This window comes from Urocitellus parryii, chromosome 11 (genome assembly GCF_045843805.1).
Source record: "Urocitellus parryii isolate mUroPar1 chromosome 11, mUroPar1.hap1, whole genome shotgun sequence".
Classification (NCBI taxonomy): domain Eukaryota; kingdom Metazoa; phylum Chordata; class Mammalia; order Rodentia; family Sciuridae; genus Urocitellus; species Urocitellus parryii.
This window is the reverse complement of record NC_135541.1, coordinates 111,334,020-111,358,531: the sequence shown is the minus strand read 5'-3', so window position 1 is coordinate 111,358,531 and position 24,512 is coordinate 111,334,020. Positions and strand designations below refer to the sequence as shown.

General features: G+C 39.3%; 1 protein-coding gene across 1 annotated transcript in view; it reads right to left on the bottom strand.

The window, feature by feature from the left end:
• Hsd3b1 (hydroxy-delta-5-steroid dehydrogenase, 3 beta- and steroid delta-isomerase 1) overlaps positions 1-24,512 on the bottom strand; it is a 38,573-nt gene that overhangs the window by 6,235 nt on the left and 7,826 nt on the right. The window contains exons 2-3 of the mRNA XM_026413710.2: positions 14,612-14,820; positions 3,716-3,880 (exon numbers count right to left, since the gene is read on the bottom strand). Of these exons, the coding sequence (XP_026269495.1) occupies positions 3,716-3,880; positions 14,612-14,756 (310 nt within the window). The 5' untranslated portion in view covers positions 14,757-14,820. The remainder of the gene's footprint in view (positions 1-3,715; positions 3,881-14,611; positions 14,821-24,512) is intronic.

Sequence of the window (24,512 nt, the reverse complement as noted above, 5' to 3'; positions counted from 1 at the left end):
CACCTGGAGACTAAATAATATGCTATTGAATGACCACTGTATAGCAGAAGAAATAAGGGAAGAAATTTAAAAAATGCTTAAAGGTAAATGAGAATAGTGATATACCAAAATCTCTCTGACACTATGAAGGCATTGCATTGAGCTTATTCATTAAAGGAATAGAAAGTCAAGAAATAAATTACCTAACATCATGCCTCAAAGCCCTAGAAAAAGAAGAGCAAACCAACATCAAAAGCAATAGAAGACATGAAATGGAAAGGGAGGGAACCTGTCTAAATCATTCCATGAAGCTAGTATCACCCTGATACCAAAATCAGACAAAGACACATGAAGGAAAAAAAAACTTCAAACTAATATACCTGATGAACATAGATGCAAACATTCTTAATAAAATACTGGAAAATCACATACAAAAACATATTAAAAAGATAGTGCTCCATGATAAAGTGGGGTTCATTTCAGGGATGCAAAGTTGGTTCAAGATATGGAAATCAGTAAACATAATTTATCATATCAATAATTTTAAAGATAAGAATCACATGATTTTATCAATAGATACAGGAAAAGTATTTGACAAAATATAGCATCCATTCATGTTCAAACAGGTTCCCACTAGGGATAATGGGAACATATCTCAACATTGTAAAAGTTATACATGTTAAACCCAAGGCCAACATCATTCTAAATTGAGAAAAATGGAAAGCATTCCCTCTAAAAACTGGAACAAAAAAAGGATGCCCTCTTTCACTACTTGTTAGTCCTTGAAACCAAGCCAGAACAATTAGATGAAAGAAATTAAAGGGAGAGAAATGGGAAAAGAAGAACTCAGACTATCTCTATTTGATTATGACATGATTCAATATTTAGAAGATCCAAAAACTCCACCAAAAAAACTTCTAGAACTCATAATTGAATTCAGAACAGTAGCAGGATATAAAATTAACACCCATAAATAAATTGCATTCCTTTATATCAGTGATGAATCAACTGAAAGAGAAATTAGGAAAAGTATCACATTCACAATAACCTCAAAAACTAAAATATTCAGAAATCAATCTAACAAAAGAGGTGAAAGACCTCTACAATGAAATCTACAGAACACTAAGGAAGGAAAATGAAGAAGACCTTAGAAGATGGAAAGATCTCCCATGTTCTTGAAGAGGTGAATTAATACTGTCAAAATGGTCATATTACCAAAAACATTATACAGACTTTAAGGCAATTCCTATTACAATTCCAATGATGTTCTACATAGAAATAGAAAAGGCAATAATGAAGTTCATTTGGAAAAATAAGAGGCCCAGAATAGCCAGAGCAATCCTTAGCGAGAAAAGTGAAGCAGGATGCATCACAATACCAGTTCTTAAATTATACTACAGACCTATCGTAACCAAAATGGCATGGTATTCGCACCAAAAGAGACATGAAGACCAATGGTACAGAGTAGAAGACACAGAAACAAACCTATATAAATACAGCCATTTCATACTATACAGGCACCATAAACATACATTAGAGAAAAGATCATCTCTCATCAAAAGGTTCTAGGAAAATTGGAGATTCATATGTAGCAAAATGAAATTAAGACCCTATCTCCCACCCGGCACAAAACTCAAGTTAATGTGGATCAAGCAGCTGGGCATTAGACCAGAGACACTGCACCTACTAGAAGAAAAAGTAGGCCCAAATATCTGTCATGTCAGCTTTGGAACCAAATTCCTCAACAAGACTCCTAAAGTACAAGAAGTAAAATCAAGAGTCAATAAATGGCATGGTATCAAACTAAAAAATTCTTTACAACAAAGAAAATGATCAAGAACCTGAAGAGAGAGCTTACAGAATAGGAGAAAGTCTTTGCCACTTGCACCTCAGGTAAAGCAATAATCTCCAAGATATATAAAGAACTCAAAAAATGTAACACACACACACACACACACACACACACACGCACGCACACACACACACCCCAAAAGGAAACCAACAACAAATAACCCAGTCAATAAATGGGCAAAAGAACTGAAAAGGTGCTTCACAGAAGAAGAAATATGATCTGTCAACAAATATATATAAAAAAACAACATCTGTAACAATTCAAGAAATACAAATTAAAAGTACATTGATATTTCATCTCACCCCAGTTAGAGTGGCAATTATCAAGGTCATAAGCTTGGTTCAGTTTGTCTTTGAACCAAACATAAATGAACAGTAGCACCTCACTGTAAGCTGTATGAAGGGGAGGCAAGTCTGATCTCCAGATAACTGATGAAGTTTAATATCAGTAGAGCCAAAATATTGTTTTCAGATCCTAACTCCAGATCTATTATGTGAATCATGTCAAGCTGGAGCTTCAGATTTGATTTACAGCTTGCCCATCAGGTATATTATTTATGTGTTAGTGGTAGCATGCAAATTGGAAGAAACTGTGTGGGAGTTTTTTGGTTTTGAATTCTGTGAGTGCCCTTAGGCCAGCCAGTCATTGAGTTCTCTCCTAACTACAAAGGGTTTTAGCTGCTCTTCCAATCATGTTGTGAGGACCAGCAAACATTTTATGATTTTTGTTAAGATTGCAAAACATTTATAATGGAGACCTTCCTGGTTAAATCTATGATAGTGTCCATTTAAATAGTGCAATTAAGAATATTCTGAAATAAATACAACACAAAATTGAAATGTGCCAGTATGTCAGCTTTCTACTGTACTTTTGGCAAAGGTTATGCTTCTCTAAATAGACGTGCTATTTAATAAGCCATATATGCTTCTCCATATGGCCCTTCAGAAACCCGGAATTTTACATATGATTGATTTTAGAAAGATTTTGAAGCTGGGGTTTGATCATTTAATTAAGATAAAAACATATGTACTATGTTTGAAATATTCAAAATAAAATTTCATGTACATTTATTAAAATAAAGTATTGTATTGCCATGTGGCTTATTAAAAATTGAAAAAAGAAAAGAATACAAATAACAATAAATGTTGGTGAGAACATGGGGAAAAAGATACACTCATCCAGGAATTACTTACCTATAAAGAAGAATGAAATTATGGCATTTGCAGATAAATGGATGTAACCGGAGAATATTATGCTAAGTGAAATAAGCCAATCCCCCCAAACCAAAAGCCGAATGTTCTCTCTGATTTGTGGATGCTAACACACAGTAAGTGGGGAGGGAAAAATATAAGTTTCAATGGATTAGACAAAGGGGAATGAAGGGATGGAAGGGGAGGGGGGACTGAAATAGAAAAGACAGTAGAATGGATTGGGTATAACTTTCCTAGCTTCATATATAAACATAAGACTAGTAAATTTCCACATCATGTCCACATCATAAGAATGGGAAATTTTATTCCATTTATGTGTAATATGTCAAAATACACTCTACTGTTATGCATATCTAAAAAGAACAAATTAAAAAAAAGAATTTGGAGTGAGAATCAAGTGAGTTTGGAATAAAGGAACAGTAGAAAGAGGTTCATGGCAGATGGACCACAAAGGTGTGAGATTACCTGGGGGGCCTTGCTCTACCTCAGCCCTGGATTCCTCACGTAAAACCCTCAGAATAACATCCCTGAGCTTTTGTCAGCTGGGATGGGTGAGCAAAGACAACTGGCCCAGAGAACCGCAGGTTTCCACGACGGGGGCTTCTCTACTCCTCCTGATCCTGCTTTGCTACCCTCAGCTTCAGCTGTTCAATGTCATCCCAGGTCACTCTACCTTTCAGATTGACATTTATGACGGTCTGTCTCTGAATGATACCCGTGGTATCAATAATGGCAGCTGTATGAATGACGGCTGAGATGCCCTGGCAGGCTGTCCTCAGGCACTCGGCATCCAGAATATCTCCTTCCAACAATGTAATCTTGGTCTTTGTCTGCAACCCTGTGGGGACACAAGGCAGGTGATTAGGAAGCTTTTGGGATGGGCCTGGACATTTCCTAATAAAGCAGACTGTTACCTATATCTTGAAGGACCGTCATAGAGGGGAGGGAGAGTATTAGTGAGGGACACCTTCCATGGAAAAAGCAAGTAAAGACATGTACAGAAATCAGAACATGCAGCATTTTCTCAGGAAGAAAAAAAAATGATGTTTTTAATCACTTTCCAGTTTGGAAAGTGAAACTGTGGAGAGAGCTTAGAAGGATGCCTGGAACACAACAATTGTTCAAATAGATTCATGGGAAGTTTATCACGTTCATTGAGAAGAGTGGGGGAGGTTGTGAAGATCTGGATTTGAGGGGAAAGTTAAAATTTAAATTTATAGGAATGAAGAATCACATATGGACTTGAAATTGATGGAGAAGCAGACAACAGTGTGTGGCACAGGAAGCCAACCTTGGCCTCAGCATGTCAAAGGCACAGCTCTGCAGTTTAAGAGAGAGAGAGCAGGGTAAGCAACAGGTTAACAGGTATGTCTCTGCTCCAGACCCCATGAGGAGGATCCAAGTCTCAACAGTGGGAGGAGGGGAGGGAGACCCACAAGGTGTGAGTATCAAGCCTTCCCCTGACAGGTCCTGTTTTTCACTGGGTCTGGGCTGAGCAGAAAAGAGGAGATCACCTCATCCCATGTGTTTCCTGCTTGTGTGATAGAGGACCATGGAGCCATTATCAGTGAGTTTAGGATGGGTTCCTATGATGGATTTAATGGAACGTATCTTATCACATATAATCAAAAGTAGACATCAACCCTGAAAATGAATTAGTCTCCAAGGGACTTCCCTTGTAGCCATTTAGTGTTGGGCACTGGATACAACATCAGTGTCTTCAGACTTGCCTTAAATCTTCAGGAATGACACTGTCACCTCAACTTAGCCCATGAAGCCCGCACTGTGCTGCCTGCTGTCTGTGTCAATATCCTACACACTTGGCTGTGCTTTATAATTTGCACACAAATTCTAGTTTGCTTCCTTCCTTTCCTCACTATCTTGCAGAATGTCCTTGTCTCCTATAGGTGAGGAGAGCGAGGCTCAGAGAAGTAAGGGACAGCTCTAACTAAGCACATACTTTTAGCAAAGATTCCACTCTGATTCTACCTCCAAGCCTTGGTCACTTTTCTATGCAGCCCAAGGACAGAACCAGTTGCTTTTCTGAAGGAGAGTATGGAGAAGTGAACTGAAATTGGCCACAATGTCTTAAAATAGCAGGAGGGACAATCTGAGGAGAAAACTCAGGTTTAATGGTGGCCCTTCCTTGGATACAAGTAGAACTGCTCGTTTCCTTAATCCTCTGCTGCATTTCTGTGTCCTCTGGGACCCTTACTCTTGCAGGCAACTCCAGGAAGGCCCCTGTAGTAGAGGGTGAAGGGGTGGGGAATGGGAAGGAGGAAGGTTTGTCATGAGAGTGGCATTGTGCTGGCTAAGTCCCTGGCACCTGCTCCTTACTCTGAGTCTCCTTTGCGGCTGCCTTCAAAAGGACTGGTGGTGGAACTCAGAGCCCAAAGACAAAGGGACTTTCACCTATCCATGCTCAGAGACCCTGAGAATGAGAAGAGGACACACTGGGTGCCTTAGTTCCTGCCTTGCCCAATACATTAAAAACTTGGCCTGTTTTTGTGTACACAGAATAAGCAGTTGCTTTTCTGGTGGGATCTGCATTGGAGGGAGTCCCAGAGAAAAGTAATTTGACTCAGTATGTTTTAAGAGCTCAGTTGCTATAGCTAGAGCCCCTGGTCTAAAGCACTGATTGCTTATTCTAGCTGTGGAGCCTCAGACAAATTAATTAACCTACCTGTGCATATCTTCTTGTGTGCAGAAATGGAATGTAACAATGTTTCCTATAGCCTAGGGCTATCATGGGGAAATAATGACTTGATGCTGTCAAGGTGTCACAAAGTGCCTGGCAATGGATGGACACTGCCAGGTTTCTGTACTGGTACCATGCTGCTGGCTCCTGCCTATCCTTCACACCTTCTGAACTATGACCATTAAGAGGCTATTCCTTAGGGTAAGTATTGCCCTTTCCTCTCATTAGGTGTTAATTTGAAAATATTGCTGGGACATAATACATAGAGTTACTGTTGGTGACACATTCATATTTGTTCATTACAGACCACAATGAATCAGTTAGGGGAGGACATGGGACATTGTGAGTGGACAAAGAGGAGCAGAGAAGAACAAAGGGATGGCTAGGGTCCCAAAGAACTATTGAAGACCCACTTTTTGCAGGACAGTATCCTCTGGGCAGTTTGTTTCTGCAGGTAGACCTCTAGAATCCCTGGGATGGGGAAGGAGGCAGGTGACTCATTTGGAGCAAGGAGAGCCAGAGAGACTCTGAGGACCCACTGTGTCAAGATCCATACCCAGTGCCAGGCTGGGCCTCAGAGGTGGGGCTTTAGTCTGGCTTCTGCTCCCCAGGGATCAGATAACCTCAGGCCAGTTGCTTCTCCTCGCTGCACCTCGAGGTCCATTCTGCCCAGGTGGATAATTTCTCTTTCCTGCCTTTCCACAGGGTTGTTTGAGGATCTGGGGATGGAGCAGGTGGGAAAATGCACCATTCATGTTGTGGTTATATTTTTACCAGGAGCAGCCAATTTAGAATAGAAACATGGGCTGCTCAATCAAATCTGCAGTCCTTTACTTTGTGGGTTGAAGAACATAAGGAGACGGTGAGAAAGATGTAGTTAAGTCCAGGTGATGCACATTTGCTCATGTTGGCTCCCACTTTGCGTCTGTCCTTCAGTTAACCTTCTGCAAGTGCTCATTACTTAATTTTCTCTGTCTATATCTATGTCTTTCTCTATCTTACTCAGATATTCAAATGCAGCATTACTTTCAACTCATTATCTATCATCTCTACAAAAAATGCTAAGTGATTTGCCACATTTACCTCCCCCCACCATGCCACCCAAATAGAGCAAAACAGAACAAAATGAACAAACAAATAAAGAGATGCAGGACGATGTTGTGAGGCAGGCTCCAACTGCTGAAGGCTGTGGGTGAGTAATCCTCGTTGATGTTACACACCAATTGCCACACCAACACCTTCAGTACAGTGAAGAGTAGTGAGCACAGGAAAGAACTGATGTGACATTCTCTAGATGGAAGGGGCAGAGTCCTAGAGGCTTGGTGGCTATCTACTGCCACCCTGTCCAGTTCTGAATACACAAGGATCCAATCTCCTGACAGCATTGCTATCCCAGATTCCTCCTTATGAGTTTAGGCATGTAGCCTTATGGAGTCACACACTCAAGCCTTGAGCTCACTTATTAGAATATACATGGGTATATATATATATTGCTATATCATGCTGACTTTAATTCTCTGGGATATAGACTGAGGAGTGACAGAGCTCGGTCAATGGTGTTTCCATTTCTAGTCTTTTGTGGAACCTCCATTCTTAATTCCACAGTGTATTAATTTAAAATTCCACCAACACTGAAACATGTTTTCTTTTTCTCCAGATTCTCCCAGCATTTATTGTTGTTTGTATTCTTGATGGCTGACATTCTAATGGGACTGAGATGAAATCTCAGTGTAGTTTTTTTTGTTGTTGTTGGTGATGGAGGTTCTAGGGATTGAACACAGGGGCACTGGACCACTGAGCCATATCCTCAGCCCTATTTCATGTTTTATTTAGACACAGGGTCTCACTGAGTTGCTTACTGCCTCTCTTTTCCTGAGGCTGTCAATCCTCCTGCCTCAGGTTGAGTCACTGGGATTAGAGGCATGTGCCACTGCATGTGGCTCAGTGTAGGTTTGATTTGCGTTTCCCTAATTGCTAAACATGTTGAATATTTTTCATATGTTTGCTGGCCATTTCTATTTCTTCTTTTGAGAAGTGTCTGTTTAGTTGATTTGCCCATTTATTAGTTGCATAATTGATTTCTTGGTGTTATTTTTTAAAATACTATATATATTTTAGATATTAATCCTTGGTCAGAAGAGTAATTAGCAAATATTTTCTCCCATTCTGTAGGTTCCTCTTCACATTCTAAATTGTTTCCGTTGCTCTGCAGAAGCTTTTTAAGTTGATGCCATTACATTTATTAATTCTTGGCATTATTTCCTGAGCTTTAGGGGTACTATTGGGAAAGTCATTATCTGCAATTATTCTGTGTTAGAGTGTTGACCCTATCTTTTCCTTTAGGGTTTGTATAGTTTCTGGTCTAATTCTGAGGTTTTATCCATTTGGATGTGAGTTTTGTGCCAAGTGATGTTTTAGAATCTGGTCTCATTCTTCTGCATATGGATAACCAGTTTTCCCAGAACCATTTGTTTAAAACTCTCTCTTTTCACCAAACTGTATTTTCATCAAGGATCAAATGACTGTATCATCGTGGGCTGAAAATTACATTATTTGCTCTGTACCATTGATCAATGTGTCTGTTTTTTGCCAGTACCATGGGGTTATTATACTCTGTGGTACAGTTTGAAGTCAGGTATTATGATACGTCCAGAATTGCTTATTGCTTAGAGTTGTTTTGGTTATTTTGGGTCTTTTATTTTTCCAATTGAATTTCAGATCTGTTTTTCTTTGTTCTGTGAAGAATGTCATTGATATTCTGATGAGGATTGCATTGAATATGTATATTGCTTTTGGTAGTAAGGCCAGTTTAGCAGTATTAATTCTGCCTCTCCATGATCATGGGAGGTCTTTCCACCTTCTTGTACTTACATTCAATTTCTTTCTTCAGGGTTTCTTAATTATCATTTCATTTTACCCCCTTAGTTAGATTTATTCCTAAGAATTTTTTGAGGCTATTGTGAATGGAATCATTTTCCTGATTTCTTTCTCAGTAGATTCAGTATTGGTGTCTAGGTAAGTTATTTATTTTTTAAGTTGATCCTGTTACTTTTCTGAATTTATTTACTAGCTCTAACAGTCTTCTGATGGAACTTTTAGACTCTTCTAAGTACAGGATCTTATTATCTGCAAACAGTGAATTGGACTTCTTCCTTTCCTATTTTAATCCCTTTGACCTTATTCCCTTGCCTAGTCATCCTGGCTGGATTTCCTAGTATTATATCAAAAAGAAATGGCGAAAGTAGACACCCCTGTCTTGTTCCAGATTTTAAAGGAAAAGGTTTCAGATTTTTCCACATTCACTTGGATATTGAATTTGGATTTGTCATATATATATGACTATATATCTATATATGTATCTATCTCCTAGTTTCTCCGGCCCCTTATGACCTCTATGACTCACTTCATGCTGGCACAGAACTCATTTGTTAAAACTCTTAGGTACCACCTAATATGAACCTTTTCATTCATATCTGCTCTCTGCCTTTGCATAGCATCCTGAAACCTGTGGCCAACTTAACCCTTTGGTACTTTTTGTCTCTCTCCGTGTGTGTGTGTGTGTGTGTGTGTGTGTGTGTGTGTGTGTGTGTGATGTATGATATGCACCTTGAGTGTTGGAAATATTAGAGATTAAAATTAAGATTGAAATGGATAAAAGAACTTGTGATTGCCTTGGTCCTGACACCAAGTTAACCAAGTGAATATTCAGTGAATTACAACTGGTGAAAGTGGTGTAGCTTGTGAACTTAGTGAAAAACAATGAATTATTGTATATAATATTATTCAGTATATTTTGAAATTTTGGGAAGAAACAAATGTGTCCAATCTCTTTTAATGGCACAGCTACGACTTGACATATTAATTTTTTTTGACCAGTCAATGTCCATTTTATTCACTACACTTCTCAGTAACTGGGTCAAGATTTATACTCTACTGGGATGAGACCCTTGACTCTTCTTTTCAATTTTCTACTTTCTCTCCCAACAATGTTTTTGATAAGACCCCAAAATTCTGAGATGTTCTAAATTCAGAGGTAGGCCAAAGAATGGAAGAGAGCAAAAGATTTTTTGAAGTTATTGCAAAAACAGCTTAGGACAAAACAATCAAGGAACTTCTCCATAATCCTAAGTGTATATTGAAACCCTTGACTTGGAAGGGCAGGAGGATGACTATCAAGGGGTCATTGGGAGCCACTTTCACCCAGAACACTCAACAAGTACTTCTTACAGATTATCCTCCTATCTCCAAATGTCTCCTGCTAATCATTGTCCTCATCTATGGCCAGTGGAGATCACAGCACTTTTCTTTCCAAAATTCATCCAATGCTCTTAGCTTTGGTGAGGCAGATATGTCCCACCTATAACTTTTTCTAATGCTGGTCGCTGTAGGACCCACCCGGGACCTGCCTCCTGCTTCTCCTCATTAACATTTGTATAGAATGGCTCAATACGCCCTTTTATTTCAGACTTCCCTTAGCCTCAAGAGTTTTTCTTTAACAATTTCTACATCCAACTTAACTCTCAGAAACCTTTTAAAATAGTTTACCCTCCCTGGGATGAATCCTATAATTCTACTTCCATTTTCACTACTTTTTTTTCTTAATTAGCCTCTTGTTTATGTTACCAATGGTAAGAGCTATAAGGGGAAACCGAGATACCCACATAGAAAAGTTTTCTCAGAAGTACCGTTACACAGGGTGCCCAAGAAGAAGGGTCCCCATTAACCAGAGCATCCACCATGACATGGGAGGTGCACTTGACGAACAGGTGAATATCCCAGTCATATTGAATCTAGCTCCACACACGTGCGTAGGAGGCATTAAAGCTGCTTCACATGGGCTGCTCCAGGCAGCATTTGTGGGGATGTGGCAAGTCCATCTCAGCATGAAAGCCATTGTACAGTGGCTTTGTATAGTTCCCCTGGCCAAATGTTCCCTTGGGATAACCTAGTGTCGGTCTGCATCAGGAAGAGCCGTCTGAGATGGTTCCATCTGGAGCTGTGTATCCTGCATCAACTCAAACATTCTCTTCCATTCTGTAGCCCTTAAAACAAACACACTGCTCCTAAGGCTGTTACTCTCACCATCCATTTGATGAAAGTAGATGAAACTATTTCTTCAAACCAAACCTTCTGATTTCCATAGAATGTTACTGTCCTTCCCCATATGGGTGGCCAGCTGGTGCCCAGAGTCCTAGAGGTGCTCTCTGTTATTCCAGCAGCTTTTCCCAGGAGGTCACTCTAGGCTGGTGGGCTGAGTTCAGGCAGACTGAATTCTGAGCTTGGTCTAGCCTCAGTCAGACTCAGGCTCTCTTCCATTTTCACTTTAGGTATCCTGGCTAACAATGGCCAAGGGACTGGAAAATTTTACTGTTTCCTGATTAAATGCATGTCCATGTGCATCCAAGGGAGAAACTCCCCAGGTGTTATTTCCATCTCCAAATTTCAGTGGTAACTTGTGTCCTCAATAAATGTTTGCAAGCACAGCTGCTCCTCCAGACCATGGGTGACCAAGATGCCAGCCAGGGACAGAAGTATTCACATCTCTCACTGTTTTATCATTGGCCTTCCCGCATAATAAGTTTTTGTGAGCCAGGGCCATTCTAGCAAATTCCACTTCATTCATCAAGAATGTTCCCTCACCCTTTAGAAGCCAGTTGAAAATATCAGGTTGACAGAACTTTGCTTCTGACCAAGTAGCTAGGAAAGAGTTTGATTTATTTGCTTATGTTAACCAAATATCCCAGGTATATTTTCTGGTGAAAGAGGATGGGAAATTCCAATGTGATTTCTGAAGCTTCCCTGGAATAAAGTAGCAAAGATGAAACAGAAACGTATAACATATTATCTTGCTAGGAAAGGGAAATTCACTGCATGGGGGTATATCAGAAGAGTACAATTTCCCACTCCTCCAATATCATTCAGAAGCTGATAAACCCCTTTATCTACAAGGGAGGTGCAAAATGGGGTGTTGGACAATTTGGGGGTAGCTAGCCATTAATTTTCAGGGAAACACACTGTGCTTGAGACAAAGTGTACTTTCCTCTAGAATGAACAATGATTTGTAAATCATTCTGTATGGGACATGAATAGAGGACTATGGAATAGAACAAGTCTGGGCAGATGTGTTGATAGACTTGAGTCTTCCTGTGATATGAGTTTAGTTTTAAAATCTCAGTGAAGGAGGTAATTTCTTCCTCCCTGGGTTCCAGACTTTAAGTAGCATGGAGAAAAGCTTTTGTTCAACTACTCTTCCTGTTGCAGGGGTGGGGTGAGTGGAGGGGAACCTGGGATTTTCAGTGTAATAGACCGGAGAAAACACAAGTGTTGCTATGTAATGATATAGATAGTTGTTTTGGTTTGGGGCCAAAAGGGAAAAGCATGTTCTGGCACTTTGTACTCTTTATGTTACAATTTGTGTATATAACCAGCATTTTGAGAAGCTTGATTTTGAAGTAAGAGCCTGGAAATCCTTTACCAATTTATATGATATTATAACAATGACACATATGTAGAGATGCATAGGGCAGAGCATTTGGGAAGGAAAAATACAGCCACCCTCTCAGAACCCCATTGTGTTCATCCATCAGGAAGCTGTTTGAACCTTGTTCTTTTGCTTTATTAAGGGTACTTCACTGCATAGCTATGGTTGGTACCTTGTTCTTTTGCTTTATTAAGGGTACTTCACTGCATAGCTATGATTGGCACTTGGAAAACATTGTGTCAATATGATGGGAAAAAAGGGGATTGGCACAACACTGTCAGACTGAGGAGAAACTAAGCAAGAACTATCTGTGTAGCTTTTTCAGCATTTCTTCCTTGAGTGTATAGAACAGGATTTTGGTAGAATCAAGAGGATTTTGTGATCCACTATGCTTTGTCTTGGAGAGTGATGAGTCAAAAACTGGCCCCAAACCAAAACAACTATATATATCATTATATAACAGCACTTGTGTTTTCTCTAGTCTATTACATTGAAAAATCCCAGGTTCCCCTCCACTTTCACCCCACCCCCATAACAGGAAGAGTAGTTGAACAAATATGGAAAGTTCTAACCTGTTAGAGTATAAACGGCAGCTGAAAGAGCCACTGTGTGCATCTCCTCATTCTCCAAGGCAGGACTGGGTCTTTATATCCTGTGCCCTCTGCCTGAGTCTAACAACCTTGAACTCTTGCTGCATGCTCATTGCCCACCCTCTCTTTGACAATATAGCCTTGGCTAATTGCAAATGTTTTAATATGAAAACACTGGCATTTACTTACTAAGATCTTTGTCTTCATTCCTTATCAATGTGTAAGTTGTTGGGGGAAAACTTCAGAGACAGGTGAGTATGGAGGAGGGAACCTAAGGTGCTGGGGAAAATATCAGACAGCCGGTGGGAATTGAGGAAGAGACCAAAGGGTACACCTTGAGGAAACAGCCTGAGAGCTGGTGCAGAGGGGAGGCTGAGTGTGCAGGTGGCACCTGAAGAGAAACAAGGGGAGTGCAGAAACTTGATGCCAAATGAGCAGGATTAATTGGGACTCTTTAGGGAGCACAGGTCCAGAGTGACCCTAGCACTAGGTAACCCTATCCTCAGAGGTGCCAGGGAGAGTGTCCAAGCTCTTCTCTCTGTGCTCACGTTTTCCCCTAGCACTTTAGCCAGTGGTGGAGCATCTGCCCCTGTTTTCCTTATTCCTTCCCCACAGGCTGCAGTCCCCAGGAGCAGGAAGGGGAAGGGAGAGTGCAGGCTGGCGCTGCCTGCCATTGCCCTGTTGGCTTTTCCTCCTCTGTGTGGTGCATTTCATGCAGGGCATGCTGGTGTGAGCGCAGGAGCTCTGACTGCCTGTAAGAGGCAGTTCTGTGCCAGTCTGAGGCAGGAATGGAGGACCCTGTTGTCCCAAGCATTTGATGGCCTTATGCTTATTGAGTGGAGGCCACCATCCAATCCAATATCCACTTCTCTTCCTCTGCTCACCCTTGTCTGCCTTTTGGAGACAATGCCTCCATTTGTGACTTTGCCTCAGTGTGTTCAATGACAGAAATCACTGGGCTAGAAGTGAGAGTGAAGGCCTTGTCCAGATGCCACCTCTCTGCTTTGCTTCCTGTGCTACTGACATAAACATGCTGAAGGCCATGCACCCCACAGAGCTGGGCAGTAACTGGCTTTTGTTTTTTTTGCATCTGAGGGTCCTGAGGGCATTCTCCTTACCACTCCCTGAGCTTTCCCCTGCTGGTGACCCTTTACCCTGGTGCCTGCTGCTGAACTAAGGGTGTTGTAGGTGGTTCCCGAGGGATTCTTTTCCACTTCTCCTTCAGTCCACAGTTTACAAGTATAGCTGTAGTGTGAGTGCCACTCCACAGAATTCATGATTTGCATATTCCCACACTTGTAACTTTCCCTGTCTCTGTCTCTCTGTAGCTTTCTGAGACCTAAATCACACCTTTATCTTCAATTCATTTTTATTCACTTCCACTGAAAATGCTAAATGTATCCCCACCTCCCAACAAAACAGAGCAGAACAGAACAGAAGAAACAAAGAAAGAACCCAATTGTGGGCAATTAGGAGAGGCAGGGTTGTACTTATGAATGTCTGGGTGATAATCCTCTGTTGATGTTACACACCAATTGCCACACCATCCCTTCACCATAATAAAGAGTTGTGAGCAAAGGTGAGAAGTGATGTAATATTCTCTAGATGGGAAGGAAGGAGACCCAGAGGCTCAGTGCCTACTACCACCCTGTCCAGTTGTGAATCACAAGGATCCAGTCTCCTGAAAGCAATGCCATCCCACATTCCTCCTGAGTGTAGACACAGGAGGAGCCTTATGGCTCAAAGTTTGCTTGAGGGTGAGAGAATGGAGTCACACTTTCAAGCCTTAAGGTCACTTACTAGAGAATTCCTCCCTGGTTTCCAGTTTGAAGACCTTGTCCAGAGCCCTAATCTCCTGCAGTTCCTCCTCCTTCACCAACAAGTGGATGATCCTCTGGCCTAGAAATCCTCCTGCTCCTGTCACCAGGCAGCTCCAACCAGTCATGGCCAATGCAGGAAGCAGAACTCAGCCAGTAGGAAGTGTGAAGACAGGGTGACCCTGCAGAGGGCTAAAGAGAAGTCCAATGAATACAGTACACAGAAAGCCCTTGTGGATGATGTAAGGGAAAACCCACTCCAACTCATTTCTCTCGCTGTTCTCTCACCACACACATCACTTTCATGATCCCATAATACATGGGAATTTCTCCCCACCATGCAGGGAATCAATTATGTAGAGGTCACCAGCTGAGCAGTCTCTACTCCAAGCCAGTTTTGACACTCTCTACCTGGCGATGGTTACAGACCTCATGGGGTATTGTTCCCATTTCCATGACCGTCCTCTTACAACTTAGACACCAATTGTATGCCCAGAGTTGTTGGACCTGGTTTTTTTTTAATGCAATTGTCTAAAATTCCTGGTTCTGGCAAGTTTCTTCTATTAAGCTTTTATTGAAGTGATTGAGCAGCTCATAGAACTCAGAAAAATATTTGCTTGCATTAGATGGTTATAAAAAATGAGATTACAAAGAATACAGAAGAAGAGATGGACTGGGTGAGGTATGGGAGAAAGTACGTGCAGCTTCCTGGTCTGTGCTAGACACACCACACTCCAGGCATCTCCACGTGTACAGCTCTCTGAACTCTGTCCTTTTGGTGTTTCATGGAGAAATCATTGTGTAAACATGGTTTAACCATGACCAATGTACCAAAACATGATTGGACAGAAAGAGAATGACCGAGAGCAAGCAAACTTGGCAGCCCAGTCTGTTTAGATTACTCAGCATTTCTTCCTGGAGGGTATGGGTTTGGACTCCTCTGGAATGAAGAGGTTTTCATGACCTCTCATGTCCTGCCTTGGCCAGATATAAGAGCCAGGGAATTTAGCAATCACCACAATATGGGTTGTACTATCAAAAATTTTTATGGTGTGTAAAGGAATAAAACCTATTTTGATATAATTATACAAATGTGAAATATATCTTATACTAATTAGGACCCCAGTCTTGTGGATGTACACTGGTGAGATTCACTGTGGTGTTGTCATATATGTACACAGGAAAATTATTTTTGCTATATATATTGAGAAGGAGGATAACTGAGTCAAATGGTGGTTCTATTTTAGTTTCTTGAGGAATCTTCATACTTTCTTTCCAGTGGTGCAACAATTTGAAGTCTCATCAACAATGTATGAGCGTACCCTTTAACCCCATCCCAGCCAACACTTATTGTTACTTGTATTCTTGATAATTGCATTTCTAACTGGAGTAAGATGATATCTCAGTGTTGAAATGAACTCCAATATCATATATATCTAAAAAGACCCAATTTTATATATATATATATATATATATATATATATATATATATATATATATATATATATGACTAGTAAGAAGTATTGTTATGTTTGAATTCTTGACCTGGGTAGTATCTGAATAGTCATGTGACTGATAATGTGACTAATAATACTTCATGGAGATTTACATTCATATTAATGTGTCTTTCTCCATGTGTGTGTATTATATGTTGAAAAAAAGTTTAAATTATATAGTAATAATTTATTTATGATTTTTCATCACTGTTCAGAAGATGTCTGTAGTTTCCTCTTGCTTTTATTCTTTTTTTTTTGAGAATTAACATGTTTATTACATTAAAAGAACATTGAAGAGTGGATCCAAGATGGTGGACCAGAGAGGCAAGCATTCTGGGTTGTTCCATGACCTGGGACTCAAATAGAGACAATACTGCTTGTCTTTGAGCAATATTCCTGCCCCGTGCATGAATCATGGCCACCGGCCATTCGGGGCTCAAGGTCTCAGTATCAGAGTAGTCTCCCAACTACTCGCCCACACAGGACTACCGGGTGCCTGAGCGGGACCATTGGCATCAGCACCCGCTCAGCAGAAATCATGGACACTGCTCCCACACAGGACACTTGGCAGCTTCCCACTGCAGGAACTCTGGCCTGGGCGGCCCCTGTGTGGACCCCCATCTACCAAGGTGGGCCTTCCCTGGTCACCGCCATCTTGGGACTCTGCAGCAGCAGAAATAGTTCCCTACTGGCAGGAGCCTGCCTGCACCAGAGAATCTCAATAAGCTCTGAAGTCAGCATGCCACAGAGCTCATCTCTGAACTCATCCAATGCCATTGTCCGATGGCTCCCCTCACTGGACCTGACACCCCATCAGTGAAAGCAACCACCTCCATCTTGGGTCACCTTCATCACTATCTTTATTGGGGGCAACTTCCCATTCGGAACTCTGGATGGCCAGGTACCCAGTTTCTTTTTTCTTTCTTTCTTCCTTTTTTTTTTTTTTTTTTTACTATTTTTTTAAAAAAATAAATAACAGTGGAATGCATTACAATTCTTATTACACATATACAGCACAATTTTTCATATCTCTGGCTGTATATGAACTATCTTGACACCAATTCGTGTCTTCATACAAGTACTTTGGATAATGATGTCCATCACATTCCACCATCCTTGCTAACCCCCTGCCCCCACCCCTCTGTCCTATGTAGAGTTTTTCTATTCCTCCCATGCTTCCCCTTCCGACTCCACAATAAATCAGCCCCCTTATATCAGAGAAAATATTTGGCATTTGTTTTTCTATACCCAAAGGACTTAAAAACAACATACTACAGGGACACAGCCACATCAATGTTTATAGCAGCACAATTCACAATAGCTAAACTGTGGAACCAAGCTAGATGCCCTTCAGTAGATAACTGGATAAAAAAAAATGTGACATATACACTCAATGGAATTTTACTCAGCAATAAAAGAGAATAAAATCATGGCATTTGTAGGTAAATGGATGGCATTGGAGAAGGTAATGCTAAGTGAAGTTAGCCAATTCCAGGTACCCAGTTTCTAACTACCCCCTCTCCCTAGCAGTTGGTAACCCAACATGGTGAGTGCCTAACACAAAACAGCTCTCAGTGGGGCAGGTGTGCAACATCCAAAGCACCACGCTCAAGAGCCCTGGAGAGAAAGGTCCCTCATTAGAAAGTAGTAAGGGAGAGGGTGAATGTGATACAGTTTAGAGACTGACGCAAAGACCAGGAACTGGGAGGTCTTCAGGTGAAATAAGGAGATAAGACAATGTGCTCACATCACACGAATGGGCCTGAAAAAATATCCTTGAGGTGTAGTGTCTCTTTGGGGATTGGCAGGTCCCATACCCCAATTCCAGGTGCCCTCCAACCAGGACCAACCTTCCTACCCTGGTTACCTTCACCATCCTGAGGGTGGAGATACCAGCTAACAATAGAGGACTCCACCTATTGGATGAGAAGGTAAGCAGGAAAGATAGTGATCTACAAACAAAATAATCCCTGTTTCTTCATTCAAGATTTTTTGTTTCTTCTTCCTCTCTAATCTCCTGCTCTCACATCCCCAACATACATGAAGCCAAGTACTTTGCAGGAATTAGCATTTTGAACACTAAGACATCTGAATAGTATAATACAGTTGTGTTGCATATTCTTGTTTGTTTGTTTTTTCTTTTTTCCACCAATTTTTACTATTTTAACATTTTTAATTTTTCTTAATATATATGTGTGTTTATTTTATGTATTCTACTGTCTTTCCACTCACTTATCTACCCCAAATTACTTCCTCTCTCTTCTCCTGCTACTAGTCTTCCTATTTGGTTTTCTTTTCACACTTCCTAAGATATAATAACTCTGTATCCTCTCTTCTTATTTTCTCAGCATATCATCCTTCTCCTCACCCCCAGTTATTTGTCCACCATCAGAAACTGTGAACCCTTTTACAAACCTACTGAGTATATTGTAAATAATAATTGAATTCATCCTTTCTGTATATTGTGACCAAACTGTAAATGTCTTAATAGCAAATATTCATTTTTAGTTGTATATTGTTTATATTGGGATCTGTTAGCATTGTCCTTCACCTCAAAGGAGAGGTATTGGAACCCTACAGTGGCACTATAAGCCCATTGGGTAAAAATGGTAAGGTCTTGAATCCACAGTGCTAGAAGGGAAGAACATGAAAAGGCAAGGGAAGAAAGTGTGCAAAACAAATCAAGATACCAAGGGGTTCAGGATGTACATAATAAAAATATTCTGTGAATTAAAGGATGATACAAGGGAGCAAATACAGGCAGCAAAAGATCATTTTGAGAAAGATCTATATAAACAAATATAGGAAGAAAAATATTACTTCAAAAGGGAGATAGAGGTTGTAAAAACAAACAAACAAACAAAAAACAGAAATCCTTGAAATGAAAGAAACAATAAACCAAAGTAAAAGTTCAATTGAAAGCATCACCAATAGATTAGACCACTTGGAAGACAGGATCTCAGACAATGAAGACAAAATATATAATCTTGAAAAGAATGTAGATGACACAGTGAAAATGGTAAGAAACCATGAGCAGAAAATTCAAGACATATGGGATAAGCATGAAAAGAGAAAATTTAAGAGTTATTGGGATGAGTTATTGAAAGAGTTCCAAACCAAAGGAATGAAAAATCTATTCAATGAAATATCAGAAAAATGTATGAACATAAAGAATGAATTAGAGAACCAAATTCAAGAGGATTACAGATGCCAAAGGTACAGTATCACAACAGATCCACACCAAGGCACATTATAATGAAAATGCCTAATATACAGAATGATATTAAAAGCCACCAGAGAAAGGAATCAGATTACATATAGGGGGAAACCAATTAGGATATCTGCAGATTTTTCAACCCAGACCCTGAAAGCTAGAAGATCCTAAAGCAACATATATCGAGCTCTGAAAGAAAATGGGTGCCAACCATGAATCTTATATTCAGCAAAATTAAGCTTTAGATTTAATGGTTAAGTAAAAACCTTCCATGATAAACAAAAGTTAATATAATTTACAACTAGAAAGCCTGCACAACAGAACATTCTCGGCAAAATATTCCATAAAGAAGAATTAAAAAACAACAATGAAAATCCACAAATGGAAGTATTTACACTAAAGGAAAAACTAATCGAAGGAGAAACCAAGTCAAGGTAAATACCAAAAATAAACAAAAATGGCTGGGAATACAAATCATGACTCAAAAAACCCCTGAATGTTAATAGTCTAAAACTCACCAATAAAAAGACATAGACTGGCAGATTGGATTAAAAAAGACTCAACAATATGCTGCCTCCAAGTGACTCATCTCATAGGAAAAGACATCCACAGACTGAACATGAAAGGTTGGGAAAAATTATGCCACTCACATCGTCTGCAGAAGCAAGCATGTGTTTCCATCCTCATATCAAATAAAGTAGACTTTGAGCAAAAGTTAATCAAAAGGGATAAAAAAGGATATTTCATATGGCTTAAGAGGGTTATTCATCAACAAGACATAATAATAATAAATTAATATGCCCCAAACAATGGAGAGTCTACATTCATCAAACAAACTCTTCTCAAGTTCAAAAGTCAAATAGACCACAACACAATAATTCTGGGTGATTTTAACACATCTCTCTCACCATTGGATAGATCTTTCAAACAAAAGCTGAACAAAGAAACTATAGAACTCAATAATACAATCAATAACTTACATTAAACTGACATATATAGAACATTTCATCCTTCAATGAATGAATACAACTCAATAATACAATCAATAACTTACATTAAACTGACATATATAGAACATTTCATCCTTCAATGAATGAATACACTTTCTTCTCAGCAGCACATGGATTCTTCTCTAAAATAGACCATGCATTATGCCACAAACTCTTAGCAAATACAAAAAACTAGAGATACTACCTGGCATTCTATCAGATCATAATGAAATAAAATTAGAAATCAGTGAAAAAAAATATAAAAGCTACTCCAACATACGGAGACTAAATAATATGCTACTGAATAAACAATGGATTGCAAAAGACATCAAGAAGCAGATTAAAAAATCTGAGAGGTGAATGAGAACACAGATACAACATATTGAAATCTCTGGGACACTAGGAAGGCAGTTCTAAGAGGAAAGTTAATTGCATGAAGTTCATTTCTTAAAAGAAGAAAAAGCCAATAAATAGATGACAACATTATGTCTCAAAAGCCTAGAAAAGAAAAACAAATCAACACCAAAAGCAGCAGAAGAATAATTTAAAAACAATAGAAGACAGGAAATAAGTAAAATCAGAGCTGAAATCAATGAAATTGAAACAATAGAAAAAATTGACAGAATAAAAAGTTGATCTATGAAAAAAATAAATAAAATTGTCAAACCTTTAGCCATACTAACAAAGAGAGGGAGAGAGAAAACTCAAATAACTAACATATTTTTCATCAGAAAGGAAATATCACAACAGACACTACAGAAACACAGAAGATAATTAGAAATTATTTTGAAAACCTGTACTCCAATAAAATAGAAAATATCAAAGGCATCGACAAATTCTAAAGTCAGATGATTTACACAAATTGAATCAGGACAATATATACAATTTAAACAGGTAAGTTTCAAGCAATGAAATAGAAGATGCCATGAGAAGCCTACCTGTTTCGAGTCGCTAAGCTCCAAAGACTAACTTCCCCATTTCCTGAGAATGGTGAGCCCTGCTGGTTCACATGATCCTTACCCACCAATCAGACTAGCCCTGCTGGCTCACATGATCCTTACCCACCAATCAGACTAGCCCTGCTGGCTCACATGATCCTTACCCACCAATCAGAAAGCACCCCATGCCAACTGTCAAACCCTTTGACCATTAAACTGTCATAACTGTCAAACCACCCCCGGCTCTATAAATATACAGAGCTGTTCCTCAATAAACGGGCATTTTCTCTGACGACGAGCCTTGTTCGTTCTTTCACTACCAACCAAGAAAAACCCAGAATCGGATGGATACCCAGCTGAGTTCTATAAAACCTATAAAGAAGAACTAATACCAATACTCTTCAAATTATTTTGTGAAGTAGAAATAGAGGGAGCACTTCTAATGTCATTTCATGAGGCCAATATCACCCTAATTCCAAACCAGGCAAAGACACATCAAAGAAAGAAAACTTCAGACCAATCTCTCTAATGGACATAGATGCAAAAACTCTCAATAAAATTCTGACAAATACAATTCAAAAACATATCAAAAACAGTGCAATATGATCAAGTGGGATTAATCCCAGGGATGCAAGTTTGATTCAACATATGAAAATCAAAAAATGTAATTCATCACATCAATAAACTTAAAAACAAGAACCATATGATAATCTCAATAGACATAGAAAAACCATTTGACAAAATATAGCATCCCTTCATGTTCAAATAATTCTCAACATTGTAAAAGCTATCTATGCTATGCCCCAGCCCAACATCATTCTAAATGGAGAAAAATTGAAAGCATTTCCTCTAAAAACTGGAACAAGATGGGGATGCCCTCTTTCACCACTTCTATTTAACATAGTTCTTGAAACACTGGCCAGAGCAATTAGGAAAAAAAAGAGAAATACAGATAGCAAAAGAAGAACTCAAATTATCAATATTTGCCAACAATATGATTCTATACCTAGAAGACCCAAAACATTCTACCAGAAAACTTCTAGAACTAGTAAATGAATTCAGCAAAGTAGCAGGATACAAAATCAACACCCATAAGTCAGAGGATTTATGTATATAAGTGACAAATTCTCTGAAAGAGAAACTAGAAAAGCTACCCCTTTTAAAATAGCCTCAAAAAAAATACTTGGGAATTCAACTTAACAAAAGAGGTGAAAGACCTCTACATTGAAAACTACAGAATGCTAAAGAAAGAAATTAAAGAAGACCTTAGAAGATGAAAATATCTCCCTAATTCTTGGATAGGCAGAATTAATATTGTAAAAATGACCATACTACCGAAAGCAGTATACACATTTAATGCAATTCCAATTGAAATCCCAATAACATTACTCATAGAAAAGAAAAAGTAGTCATAAAATTCATCTGGAAAAATAAGAGACCCAGAATAGCCAAAGCAATCCTTAGGAGGAAGAGTGAAGAAGGTGGCATCACTATACCAGACTTTAGACTATACTACAGAACAATAATAACAAAAACAGCATGGTATTGGCACCAAAATAGACCTGTAGACCAATGGTGCAGAATAGAGGACACAGGGACTAACCCACATAATTACAGTTATCTTTTATTAGACAAAGGTGCCAAAAATATACATTGGAGAAAAGATAGCCTTTTCAACAAAAGGTACTTAGAAAATGGGAAATCCATATGCAACAAAATTAAATTAAACCCCTATCTCTCACCATGCACAAAACTCAATTCAAAGTGGATCAAGGACTTAGGAATGAAACCAGTGACTTTGCATCTAATAGAAGAAAAAGTAGGCCCTAATCTACTGCTTTCTTGTTAAGACTCCTATAGTGCAAGAATTAAAATCAAGAATCAATAAATGGGGATGGACTCATATTAAAAAGCTTCTCCTCAGCAAAAGAAACAATCAGTGAGGTGAATAGAGAGACTACAGCTTGGGAAGAAATCTTTACCACATGCAGATAGAGCACTAATCTCTAAGGTACATAAAGAACACAAAAAGCTGAACACCAAAAAATCAAATAACCCAATCAATAAATGGGCCAAGGACATGAACAGACACTTCTCAGAAGGTGATATATATAATCAATCAATAAGTATATGAAAAAATTTGACCATCTCTAGCAATTAGAGAAATGCAAATCAAAACTACAGTAAGATTTCATCTCACTCCTGTCAGGGGCTAGGGTTGTGGCTCAGAAGTAGAGTACTCACCTAGCACATGCAAAGTCCTGGGTTTGATCCTCAGCACCACATAAAAATAAAGATATTGTGCCCAACTACAACTAAAAACTAAATATTAAAAAAAGAATACAAACAACAATAAGTGTTGGACAGGATGTGGGGAAAAAGGCACACTGATACATTGCTGATGGGACTATAAACTGGTGCAGCCAATATGGAAAGCAACATGGAGATTCCTTGGAAAACTGGAATGGAACCCCCTTTGACCCAGCTATACCACTCCTCAGTTTATACTCAGTTTATACTCAGTTTATACTTTAAAAACAACATACTACAGGAACACAGCCACATCAATGTTTATAGCAGCACAATTCACAATAGCTAAACTGTGGAACCAACCTACATGCCCTTCAATGGATGAATGGATAAAGAAAATGTGGCCTATATACACAATGGAATATTACTCAGCATTAAAAGAGAATAAAGTCATGTCATTTTCAGGTAAATGGATATAGAGTTGGAGAATATAATGCTAAGTAAAGTTAGCCAATCCCAAAAAACAAAATGCCAAATTTTTTCTCTGATATAAGGAGGCTGGTTCATAGTGGGGTTGGCAGGGGGAGCATGGGAGTGTTAGATGAATTCTAAATAGGGCAAAAGGGTGGGAGGGCAGAGGAGGGGTCATGGGGGTATGGAAAACAGTGGAATGAGGTGGACATCATTACCCTAAGTACATGTATGAAGACACGAATGGTGTGAATATACTTTGTATACAAGCAGAGATATGAAAAATGGTGCTCTATATGTGTAATATGAATTTTAATGCATTCTACTGTCATATACAACAAATTATAATAAAATTTTTTTAAAAACCCAATGTGTTAGTGAAGGGTCAGAGAGATCATCCCAAATGTGAGGGTCAACTTTCTGTTGAGGGAGCCCTAAGACCAACAGACTACTCCAGCAGTATTATGGACCTTGGGTTTGAATGGAGGACAAAGTGAGGTATAAGAGTGGAAAAGTGTAGAGTTTT